At 30.5% G+C, this 13,707-nt stretch overlaps 1 protein-coding gene across 1 annotated transcript in view; it reads right to left on the bottom strand.

The window, feature by feature from the left end:
* LOC118198317 (arylsulfatase B-like) overlaps positions 1–12,761 on the bottom strand; it is a 76,979-nt gene extending 64,218 nt beyond the window's left edge. Inside the window, exons 1-2 of the mRNA XM_035369965.2 lie at positions 12,669–12,761; positions 12,501–12,582 (exon numbers count right to left, since the gene is read on the bottom strand). Coding sequence (XP_035225856.1) covers positions 12,501–12,560 — 60 coding nt within the window. The 5' untranslated portion in view covers positions 12,561–12,582; positions 12,669–12,761. The remainder of the gene's footprint in view (positions 1–12,500; positions 12,583–12,668) is intronic.
* Positions 12,762–13,707: the final 946 nt, after the last annotated feature.

Here is a 13,707-nt window from a genome sequence, read left to right as displayed (position 1 = left end):
TTAAAATAAAAAATTGTTTAAAGTAATGTAAATCATGCACAAATTTGATAAAAGGTTTTGAAACGATTTGTCTCAAAGCGGCTTTTTATTGTATTAAGTTTTCATGTTTCAAGCCAATCATTTTTTCTTATACGCTCTATTAATTTTCATTTAGTTTTTTTTTTATTTTTTTAGTTACTATAACGAAAACGAATTGTTCTTTAAACAGATTCTTCTTCTTCAAGAAAAAAGTTCTTCTTGCCTATGTATGGTATCTTCAGAAGCCTATCTATCAAACAAGAACAAAATACTTGTCATTATATTTCCCTTTATTTCTAAGACAAATTAGATTTATCTAATATTATAGGCCAACAAACATCGTTTTGTAGAAATGGAAACAAAACTGTAACCAATTTCGAGAAATCATGGAGATATTAAGAAGTTTATGGCACGAAACTTAATTCAAGGGGATATCAGAACAATATAATTGATTTTGGTAAATGCGGATGAAAGCTTTGTTTACTATTACTAAATTTAGCTTCGTATTAGAAATTCCTTAATTCACTTTCGGCTTTGAACTCATTCTATTTTCAAACAAAAAATTAACATTAATTTTAAGTAAATTGTTTCAGGAAATTGAAGTTATAAAGAATTCATTTTCAGTCTAAATAATATTAAAGCTGGAGATTAATTCTTAATTTCATATGGAGATAACTAAAAAAGCTCTCGTTAGCTCGCCCATAACTTGAACTCTACGCAAAAATACTGTGTTAAGTGATTCACTCCTCCTTCTGATAGGTAGTAAAATAATTATTAATCTCGAAACCGAATTCTTATTTATCTATTTCCATAGATATTTGTTATTTATTTCCTTCTTTTACTCGAAATATCCTTTCCCTCTTATTATCCTCTTTTGGATTATTTAGAACTCAACGAATTCATTTTTTAAGTCTTCGCCTTTTCTTTATCAATACAGCGTTGCTGTTGAAAGAAAACCGAATTCAATCTTCCATTCTCCAGTAGGAAGCCATGCCAACTACATCACCGTAATGGTTCGTAATTCTGCTTTGTTCTATCATTTAAGTTTGAGAACAGGAATTTCAATTCACTTTCATTTCAGACACCTACACATAAACTATAATTAACCCTTAGTTGCTAGAATTGCAATAGAAGCAAATAATAAGCTTACCTTAGCCTACTTGTCTAAGAGATAAATCGTTCGTGAATATTGGTGTCATTGTATCACATATTCTTCCAATATTTCCTGAACTGTTCCTTTATTTCAGGATTTAGACTTTTCTTTATATTCCCAATACATTAAAAAAAATCATAATATAATACATAAATAGCAGATGCATCTATTTCCCACATTTTATCTTCTTAAACGACAGTTATCTAATCTTCTTAACTGGTTGTTATCATGACTTCTTTAAACTAAAAACAGCAGTACAAATTAAAAACAGCATTATGAGAGAGGACCAACTTATTACTTCGCCTTAATCTAATCAGCAGTATTCGCATATCTGTTGTAATCCCGAACCATTATTTTATCTGCTCTAAATACAAAACTCGGCCTAGATACTTTAAACTTTATAGTTTATGAATATTTTTGATGGGTTACGAAATAATTAACGGATTACTTTGGACTGAATTGGCAGAAGAACGATCAGACGTTTCAAAACCACTTCACCATAACTAATTTGCCTCTTAATAATTTTTTTCTTCATTGTATATATTTTTATACGTCAGATTACCACTTAGTACCCCCAACCTGTTTCTGTATTTTTGCCATGCGGTTAACGCTTAATATGCTAGATTTTTATAATTCATTGAACTATCATTAACTGCTTTAAGGCAATTTTGTTTTAACATAATATAATTAATTCACATATCATAAAGTTTTCAGGTTCTTAAGTCGAATTTGAAAATTATTTCATCATAACAACTGGTTAATTTAGTTCAAGTTATAAGGTATTTCTCCCACTTCCCTAGCGTGCCTTCGTGGTGTAATGGTAGCACGCTGGGCCGGTATTCCAGAGGTCCGTGGTTCGATTCCCGGCGGAGGCGGTTGAATATTTTTCATCTTTCCTGCTTCCAATTAACCTAATGACTCTATAAAGTCTTCAGTAAATATATTATTTTTCACGAGGCTGTTATAGACATTTCACAATTCTTAAGTTCTATCAACAGTTAGAGTTTTTAGTTAAAAGATATCCTGTCATTCTTGGCTCATGTCATATGTTTCGCTCAGCCCAGAAAAACTGTACAAATTTAAAGGCATACAACTTCGTTAATAAATATAAGAGTTTAACCTTGATTATGGCCTATGAAAACATTTCGCCGCAACGCCGCTGTTTCGCTGACAATTACTTCCTGCTAAATTTATTGAAGGTTAAACTTGTAAACTTCGTTGTTAGCAAGTGAATTAAAGAGTTTAGTTGTAGTGTATATCGATTAAGTGTTTAGCCTTGAATTAATGCTTTATTTTGTAAATATTTTAAATTCAATTACAGAACAGAGCAGCTTCATTTTTGTAGTGCAATAAGTTCTCCTTTCATTTGTGTAGTGAAATAAGTTCTCCTTTCGTTTGTGTCGTAATTCCGTTTGTAAACCACCAGGAATGGCTCAATAAATTTTAATTTAGATGATTTTTAGTGACTTATTTCATAATAACTCGCCAACAGTTTAAGCAAACTTTTCTTGTTAGCTGCTAAGTTCTGAGTTTGCTTTCAGTTAATTTAATAACGAGCCTTACCCAAGCAACTGGCTGAAACGTTTTGAGACCGATTACGTAATTCAGTCAGATGATACAGCGTGCTCTGTAATTTCTTTCTTTTTCAAAACTGAGTCCTGCACATTAAGTTGCCCCTTTCGCAGAACTGTATAAGCTGTTCAGAAACATGAAATGGACTGCTTTGTGACATCCGTTTTAGCATTGTGGGAGTTGTAACGTTGTGTTTTCTTAGCTATCATAAAATGCACGCGACGTTGAAGACTGTTTGGGGAATTACCACCGAGTCTTAAAGTGCAACAAAGTCAGGGTCAGGGTACGGGTGCAAAGAACTTTTTATTAACTCAAATAAAGTTTAACAGTTGGTACCAACTTGTGCTTAGGAAAAAAAAAAAAAAAAAACACTTACATCAAAAGATAATGAATAACTTAAAAATTCATAAAGTATAGCCTAATGACTTCATAGTTTAACTATCGCTCAAGCTAGCTCTAACTCGAAGCCGGCGGAGACAAGCTTATACTTCCCCAGCTTAGCGTTTTTCACTTCCTCATCTGAAGAGAACATCTTTGCATGTAATTGCTTTTCCTACGTTAAGAATTTCAAGATATCACATGTCATTAAGTATAGCTAGGGTATTTTAGATTGGACAAATCGATTTCAGGCAATCCTGCCAATTCCACAGCAGCAACATATAGCCGGGCATTGCCCTAATGCAAAAATCGCTGTTTATTGAGTAAATCAGATCTATTCTTCCTCCTATCGCTTCCAAGAAGTTTACTCAGTCATCGTTTAGTGTCTGCCTATGCATTTTTGACGCCCATAACAAAAGTGGGTAACCTTCCAGAAAGTGCTTTATCTATCATTCTCACGTTACCACTTTCAGATGCCTCAGTTGTTGATGTACTAAAGCATGTTTCATCATCCTAATCACAAAATTGAGTCACATTTCTGCTGTAAAATCACAGAGACGTCTTTCTCCCTCTCCACGGCAAAACATCTCTACTATCAGCTACTGAAGGCAACGAATATCCAACTAAAGATGCAAACACATTGAAAAATACAATTATATGGTTGCGGCTTTAAAACAATGCACTACTTTTAATGAATAGAACAGCAAAACATTTAAAGTATTAAAAGAAGTTTTAATACTCATAAATTCTTTACAGGCTTATTTTTAAACTAACAGCATGTGATCACGCTATTATTGTAAATTGCTAAAAGAAGCAGATATTGTCTAGCTTTTAAGATATGTTTTTGTAATAATCATATTGAATATTTATATGCATATTTGGAATTTTTTATGCTTCTTATGTATTATGCAGTTTCTAATGAACGGAAATAAAGATTACTGTTAAAATTAAATATTTTAAAAAGTATATAGCAATATAAAAATCAAAGATTTACAGAAAGTCAATTTAAAAAATAAATCTTTTAACTCATAATTTTATTTAACATGCCTGACTGAAAGCGCGTTCCGCAAAATAAAGTATCTTGCACATTGAAAAATAAAGTATCTTGCTCATTGATTATCTTAGTGTAATTTGGTAACTCATTAGGGATTGTATGATCGCAATACAAAACATACTAGCCGGAATGCAGTTTGAATAGCTAAAGTAGCGTAATGATAACTGAATTTTTAGCTCTAAATAATATCCGGTACCTTCTGAACTTGGCTCGTTCAGTATGTTAATCTTAACGATTTGATAAAAGGTTAAAATCGCTGTGTGTTTAGGACTACTCAAGGACGGGAAAGGTCAAGGAAGCCATATTTGTTACGACAAAGTCCCGTGTCACGAACTTCATAACTGCACAATGGTATTGCAAACACAGAAGTTATAATGGTCTTTAATTTTAAATTCGTTCACGTAAAATTAAGGAGAATGCTTCAAAGTTTTGCAGATGAAAATATTTTTGCTTCTAAATGCTGTGCATGAATTATGCTGTTACAATGACTTTTAACTGAAATTTCGAGGTAGATATTTGTCTTCATGGTGCTACTGGAATCTAATTATTTCTCAGAACAGTTCATTGATGGTTTCTCAGCTTGTTTGTGAACTGATGACTTTATTTTGATAAAATCAATACATTGCTAAAACAGAATAAACGGTCAGAATGCTTGGATAAAATGAAACCAATTTCTAGCTCAAAGAAATAGAATTTCATCGGAAGCTCTTCCTTTGTTAATATCTACAGAAAATATAACTTCTAACTACTTTTTACCGAATTGTTGGAAGATGGAGTACCATTGCAATGTTTGTACATTCTTTCAGTTAAATGTTTTGCGTATTACTTGTGACATTATACGTATTAAAAACTAATATGAAGCTTAATTTCAACTGACTCATAAAATAAATTCATACTGTTTCAAGATTTAAGAAATGTGTCTTTGCGAAAAAAATTTTAAAATGACTTCGTAAGAGATAGATTATAAGCTCAATTCATTTGATCTGAGATATTTAATGGAGATACTTTAAAGGGTACTATCAGAAATATACATTTTAATTATAATTCTATAGAGAACGTAAAGTAAATCTGAGGTTTATGCTATTATGTGTAATAATATTATCTTTTGTAAAAATTAGGTAGAAATTAGTTATATCATGCGTACTGTTATTACGTTTAAATGGTTTCAACGGTTGCTAATTAAACATACCTAATTACAAGGGTCAACTAATATAAACAAAATAGAAAACTACAATAGCAAAGAAGAATTAAGGAGGATATGTTTATGTTCCAAAACAAAATTGAAAGTTGTTACTCCGAAATAAATTTAAACATCACGAAATTTTCATACTTTGTTACATTTAAATTTCATTGTTATAGTTAATATTATAATAAAAATGCCCAAACTGGGACTTTTTCGGCCCGATAAAAAAATTAAATTATTGATTCGTGTGTATGAGCTTTTTCAACCTTTGTAACTGCACTAGAGGAAGTTATAATTGTTTAGCAAATTTTTTAAGTTTGGCAGAAAAAATTAACATTCAAGACTATAAATAATTTTTTCAGCTATTAATAAATATGTATCCCTTGGAATTTAAACAGAATCAACCAAATTTGTTTTCGTACGGTTTCATAGATCAGACTCAAACAAACTTTATCAGGGGTACTAACACAAAGAAACTTTGTGACTAGCTGTGTTTATGTAGATAACATTTCTTCATCACATCGTTATAATATAATGCTTTAGAAAATGAAGGATAAACATTTATTTAATATATTAAAATAATTACGTGTTTTCTGCTTCTAGAAAAGCAAATCTAAATATGTAGGAAAGGCATCTTTTCTAACTGATCATTCAGATGAATTTCAAATACAAAGCAACTAATTCTTTGTAACCAAAATAACTTAACTACAAATCTTTGCAAAAACGATTCATTTTATGTGTAAAACAAATTTTACTAATGCTTTTAATTTTATCATGCTTTTAATTTTACCATGCTTTTAATTTTACCAATAAGGAAAAATTTCAAATTTTATTTCGAGAGAAAAGGTAAAAATCATTTTATGAAGACCTGTAGACAATCCAACATATATTCGTATTCTTTTTAAATGATTTTTACCATGAACATTTTCAAAGATCATTAAATTTAATCAAAACTCATATAAAATTTCCGACTATATCCTTGTAATTTTAATTACTTCGTAAAAACTTTAACTGCAAGATAATATCTTTGATTACATAATTGGGGGCAGAGTTCTCATGACATTACTGACGTTACTACTGCAAGCTCATTAGTCCAAGACGGAAGCTCCTTCCTCCGTCGTGATACGCGTGACCACTTAACAAAATCGGTCTCCGGGTCTCTTCAGCACACAATGCACATATTCCAGGGGAGATGATTCGGACGTATTTTGCAATGTTCATGCTTCGGGTTGAATCAGAAGCCAATATTCGAAACATTAGACCGAAAGAAATGTTATGCTTTTTACTAGAGAGTAACTGACGCCCATTTCATTTGCCTGTTAAAGTTGCATCCTCTAATTGTTTTTTCTATGTTATTAAATTGCCTGAGATTACCACAAAATTTTCAGGCATTTCTGTTAAAAATATTAAATCTTCTACAAGAAAAGTTTTTTGCATAGGCAATTCTAAAAATACTGGCATTTGTTTCTCTTGCAGAATTTTTATGCAAGAGAGATTAAACGAAAGTTTTGATGAAGAGTATTATATTTAAGACTAGATTTAGTTGAATAAATAGAGGACTTTTAAGAACAAGTTCAACTGAATAAACAGGGGGAAATTAGTAGTATGCTTAAGTCTTATTAATGCAATATTTGATCTAAAGGCGGTCTCAGGAAGCTGACAACTTAGAAACAGTGTCAAGGTAATCGAATAAGCTTTCTCACTCAAGTGTGGAAGACAAGTTCTGTTTCCTGCTCTATCGAATTTTTCATTTCCAAATTACACGACTAATTTGTGTAGTAATCCAGATCTAATACAATATCAAGTTTCCTATATATTTAAAGCTGGATAGTAGTTCAGACTGAAGAGACACTAAAAATCTCTTCCCATCATGGGAATAGTTTGCTGTTAGTAAATATCCAATCCAATGAAGTTAATATTAGCCTCATTACTGGGGGAAAATTGAAGAAATTCATATGAAGCTCCAATGAATTGGAAGTTTAGGCCTTCTGAAAAGAATGAGACTCATACACGCTTATAGCAATATTTTCCCATACCATATGAACAACAGTCTTACGAACACACTGCCGGTATAGATTAATGCATAATAGAACGATAATACTAATTGAAAAAGCAAAAAAGCAATCGAAGGAAAACAAGCATTAAGATGAAAAGAACAAACGCATACTATATTATATTTTAAACAGAGAAAACAGTTATTTTAAATGGACTAACACTGAATTCGATGAAGCAATATTTGAAAAAATAAAAATGTTTAGCACTCTGCAGCGTATAGAAAACTGTAAATGAAGGCTGATATAGATTTGAGGATGAAAGTACATTGAGGGAAATGCAGTAGGGGAAAATATGTGCAAAAATTAAGATTTCCTATTACCGTTGAAATAAACATGAAACTACTGGTACAGCTGAAATATCCTATCTTCGAAACTGTCAAAATCAAGTTAAAAATAGGCAGATTTTTCAGAAGCATTCATTAACTCGCAGTTACCCATTAACTTTTGTGTGCTGTAATTACATGATTTAAAAGTAATATTCATAGATGTGTCAGAACGATGCCTATTTATTAGGAAACAAAACTGTGAATTAACAATTTAGAGTAATCTTACGAAAATACAGATATTATTTTCTTAAATATGACAGTTAATTTACCACCGGTTTTGAGTGGGTGTCCGCCGAAAACATCGTGGACCCAAACATTGCGGAGAAAAGAAAGCAAAGAGAAAACATCGCGGTACAAAATATCATGGTTCAAAATAAAGCGGTTCGGAAATTTCGCAGTTTAAAAACATCGTCGTCGAAAATATCGTGGTAAAAAATAAAGTACCTACAAATCATCGCATGACGATAACATAGCACACATGCGATTTCAGGTTTTAAAAGTTGTAAATGCATGTTCGCATAATGATTTGGGAGCGCGAGAAGGAAAGAGGGATTCTTTTGCTTCCATATTTCATATTTTTGAATGAACTAATATTTTTTCCCTAAAACTATAAGAAGGAAACTTAAAAATCAGTAAAAAATTAACTCAGCTCTTAGAGCTTAACAGAACTTGAAATTGACATAGTTAATTAACGAGGGTCAATAATAAATTAATCTGTTTTTATAAAGTTTTATTGATAACTTTTATGAAAAATACAATCTAAAAATACTTAGAAAAAGAAAGATAAATAACTGAGTAAGGTTACCTCTATATAAATTGCTTAGTTAATTATCAAATTATTTTCTTTACCATTTGATAATCTGATATTGCTTTAGTGAAAATTATGTTTGTTTTGTTTCTGTTCTTAAAATGTTATTCTTAAAGTTTATTCTTAACATTTTCATGTATAGCGTGCAATCAATTTTTTGGATGTTAATTTTTTAGTTATGGTGAGAGTCAGTTACATAATATGTCAGTATGGTATTTGAAAAACGCATGTGTGCGATGTTATCATCATGCGATGATTTGTAGGTACATTATGTTTTACCCCTATATTTTCGACGACTTTGTTTTTAAACTGCGAAAGTTTTGAACAGCTTTATTTTCGACCACGATATTTTGTACCACAATGTTTTAGAACTGCGATGTTTTCTCTTTGCTTTATTTTCTCCCACGATGTTTTGTACCACTACGTTTTCGCCTTGTGTTGTTTTCTCGGCGAGGTTTTCGTCCGCGATGTTTTCAGATGTAACCTTTGAGTGCATTCCCATCCTCCCACTTATCAAAACATTTTTACGACATCTTCATTTCTTTAATAGCTTTCTTTCCCTTAAATGCTACTTTTGCGATAAAATACTTCTTTTGACTGTGGGGATAGTTGTCATCTGGTGTTGACTGGGGGGGGCGGATGTCCCTTTGTTCGCCTCTAGTGGTTGGAGCATCACTAACCGCTTTAAATAGTCCAGGTCTGGAGATCCCTTCTAAGTGGCATACTCTCTCCAAGAGTGAAAAAGTGCAATCTGAAGCACAGTTTAGTAATACATACATATATACATAAAACAATTCAGACAGTAAAAAAACTTTCGAGCTCACGGTTAGTTATTATTTTATATAACTTTTACCATCCCAACGTACCCTTAAGTAAAAACTGGGCTCTAAAGAATTAAGATGTATTTTTCCTTTAAAAAAAAGAAATATTTTCAAACTTTTTCATTTCGAGAACACGAACATCATAATAAAGAAAAATAAATAAAATAAAAATCTGAAAGCTTTCAGATTTTATATTACTCTCATAGGGGTGTTTTGTTAAAGTTTTGTATGTTACCGTTATTTATTAAATAAAATTATTCGCACTTAAACCACATAAATTTCAACTCAACAGCAATATTACAAAATATTGAAAACAGCATATCTTTAGAATTTCTGAGAAACAGTCTCGCGTGTTGAGAATAAAAATGTTTTTTCCCGTACAGTGTTGCCATTGCTTCCTTTGAAATCGTTGAGTTTGTTAATCAAAAATTCGTTAAAAATTTTCAAACTATGAAATAGTAAAACAAATTCGAAAGTCAAAATTTGGGCTTCCAGATGCCCATTTTTTGGGTGGTGGATTACGTTAGTCAAAATTTGATAGCTCTAGGTAACGTCGGTTTTTCACAATGCGAGAAACATGCATACATTCATGCAGATTCTTCATTATTTAATTTCTTTAAATATAATACAGGGCGATAATATTTGGTGGCAACAATTTAAAAAGGGATACCCCGTTTATGGTGAACCGAAAAATCCCGTTTTGAGACTAATAGCTGTTCTGAGATAACGCTCCTTTGGACTAAATAATCTTTCACCTGTTTCCGGAAAATTAAAATGGTTAAAGACAACAGCTTGCTTAAATATTAATGCAAGGAGTATTTATTTGAATTTGATGAACCTCTTACAGATAAGCGAAAGATAAATGAGACCGTCTAGAGTAAGAAAACGATATCCTGCTGAGTAATGCAAATAGTCAATGTATGGAAGAAGAAAACACTTGTGTTTCATTCATTTCTTGCCAATTAAGATATAGTAAAAAGTAAATGCCATTACGTCTAATATTTAAATCTAAATCTTTTTACTATTTGCACATTGGTATGAATATGTATAAGTACATAAGAATAATATATATTTTTAACTATACTTAATTAAAATAGTTAAATTAAGTACATAATGTATTGCGTAGTTAAATATTACACAATTTTCGTAGCATTCATATTGATGACAGAAAATGCACAGAAGAGATATTAATAAGTTTTACGTTCACCTTCGCTTCTTTAACCTAAACATTCAAGTTAGATAACTTGTTTATTAATATTAAATATCTAATGCGATCTACTATACTCACGTAATTTATCCATATTTTACATTAATAAATAACCCACGTTTTTGTGCTGTCAGCATTTTACACCATGGATAAATAAATTAACAGATTTATGGCATTGAATTTAAAAGATATGTATATATATGTGATTTAATTTATGTCAGCAATCTTTGAGACTGGACTGCTGAAAAGCGTGACATCATTCGTAATCCTTAACTATTGCTATGGCGTAGTTACAACAGTTAAGCGTTACGAGTTATCTTTATATCGAAGTGTAAAAAAGTGCTCAGTAGTATCGCCATTAAGATACATTTTGGACTTTTGGAATACTACGTTGTTAAAAAATCACTTACTCTAATCTAGGCCCAAAAATAGACATTTTCAAATTTGTGCGTTGTATTTCATTCATGATGTTAAGTCGGCTGAAGGGTTCTGTGGCATTCAAATTTCGACATCACTTAGCGGATAACTGCGGAATGCTCAGACTTTTCACTGTGTTTTAACGTGCGTTTTGTTGTTTTGATATTGAACTGTGCGATCATCCACTCAAATATGAAATCTTTTGACTCAATACATACACTTTTAAGATGTAAACATTGCCAGTAACTTATCGCATCAAATTTTTGTTAACTCGAAATGTTTTTTGTTTTTTAAATCTCAAAGAAATGTAATTGTTTCCAGTTAGCAATAAATTCTGCCTATTACAAAGAGACACCTATCTAATCGATGACATATAATACCTTTCATTTACTACCAGTGTTATACAAAACACTTTCCTCATTAGCATAATAAAATAAATAATTTGAAAAGTCATTTTATCTGGGTTTCTTAAAACCATTTCGCAACAAGTATTATTTGATAGCATGATAGTCCTAAATAATTACGTTTCTAACATTCTACAAGTTGGATTCGAAAATTTCTAAGCATACCTTTTGAGAACATCATCGTAGGCATCCAAAATAAAATGCAATAGTCATGATAAAATTTTGGAGTCTGCCAGGTAATATTATTGTATTAATATATAGCAAATGTAGCACTTTTATTTCATCGATTTTTCGCCAAATATTCTTCTACATTTGCTATATATTAAATACAAAAATGTTCGGTATTTAGGAAGGAATGAGCTCGTACGCAGATTTTGTTTAAGATATATTATCGGCTTCAAATGCGAGAGATGCCAGTAAGTTTCACATTAACAATTAGTTTTTCTTTTCTGAATTTAGAGAGAATTGCAAAACATTCCATTAAGGTACACTTGAAGTCAAATAGTTATACGGATATTAATTTAGGCTCATCTCAAGTAGACTGGTATTTATAACACATCGGAAATTCAAACAGTTATATTTTCTTAACATTACTTTAAAAAAATTCTTAAATGTCTTTAATTATTAAAAATATTTACTAAACATATGTTATATAAAAATATCGCTTTAACGTCTGTAGCATTATAATTGTGTAATTTCAAATAATATTAAGAGTAAATTTATAGCTTTGTAAATATTTCAGAATGTCTCTACAAGTGAAATATTGTGAAATATAATAGTATGAAAAATTAAACATATGATTTAAATTCAAACAGATATTTTCAAAAAATCTTAACGGATATATTTTAGTAGTATTTGACTTCAAAGATCTTTTTTTTTAATATATAACTATTTGTATGTTGTTAATCAGAAACCCTGTGTGAAATCATAAATACTTATGTCAGTTAAGAATGCATGTCTTATAACCACAGAAAATCTTTAAAAAAAAAAATAATGAAAAAAATCTGAACGTAATTTAATTTCAAGTAATAAAAAATTTTAAAGTCACTATCTGTAATCGTTGAAAATGTAACTGTCTGAAATAATAAGAAAAGTATAGACTTACTTGACTCTTGAAATCTTGTTTAATCCACGAATTCTTCTCAAGCCAAAAATAAGATAACATACCAATACTCACTACCACAAAACTGAAAATAAACGAACAATTTACAAATGGTAAAGTAGCCTTTCTTAAACTCGGCCAACAATAGAATGAAATGACTGAAATGTTTACTCGGAATGGTCATTACGCGAATCATTCAACAGTTGAAAATCTTTGACTTTCTTCAAATTCTGACCACTTATCTGCCAGATCTTTTCGCTTCGCGTCACAAATATGAGCTTCCGAATTCGTCAAAATTTATTCATTCACGATGAAAACGAAACCCTATTTATCTCGGATTAATGATTTTGAGTTATTTAAGATAAAGTATGCCAGAATCATGGATATTGACACCTGGGATAAAATAATATGATATAACACTTGTTTTAGTTTCCTCTATTGAAAAAAATAACTGATAAGATTTTGAACTGTAATTTTTTTAATCCTTTTCCTATTATTTAATAGCAGAAAGGTATATTAAATAATTAAAATTCTATTTTAATTATTCATAATTACCCTAAATTTTTAACTCATGAGATTTAATTCAAGCATGTTTTGGCTTCAAAGACAGATTTTCCTAATTAACTTATGATTTTAATGAACGGATACGTTAGCTTTAAAGCTTACAGGATTTTCATTTTATAAACTCTAGGAAAATAAAAGATGTTGTTTTACAAAAGATGTTGAGTAACTACATTTCAGCAACTCTTCCGTGATAATTAATTTTCTATGAACTGCATCTGAACTTGACAGAAATAACCTGCCGATTTGTACTGCTTGATTATTCTTTATTTTATATTTCTGCTTCTTTAAAAATATGTATTATTATACACCTAAAATAAACATTCTTTTCTCAGCTTTTAGTCTGATAGCTTTTGATTTAGCAATATAGACAAGCATCTTTATTCGTCTTTTAAAATAATAATTCAGGTCATTTTGAAATTAGAAGCTGAAGTGAAGCTTTTCTCTTAGCAAGATAAATTAATGAATGCAGCAGTATTTTATTAGCTAAAAAATGACTAATAATGGCAATCTTCTTTCTTTTATTTATTAAATTTTTCTTCGACACATGCAGAAAGAGATACACATATTTGTATGTAAACAATTATAAACTTTTTAAATTTCTTACTACAGTTTGACACATTTAATGGTATTTCTATTCTGATGAATT

The sequence above is a fragment of the Stegodyphus dumicola genome, chromosome X1 (genome assembly GCF_044657685.1).
Source record: "Stegodyphus dumicola isolate Sdum_Otavi_A_Nest chromosome X1, ASM4465768v1".
In the NCBI taxonomy this organism is placed as follows: Eukaryota; Metazoa; Arthropoda; class Arachnida; order Araneae; family Eresidae; genus Stegodyphus; species Stegodyphus dumicola.
Note: the sequence above shows the minus strand (reverse complement) of the source record. Positions and strands in the feature narration are given on the sequence as shown.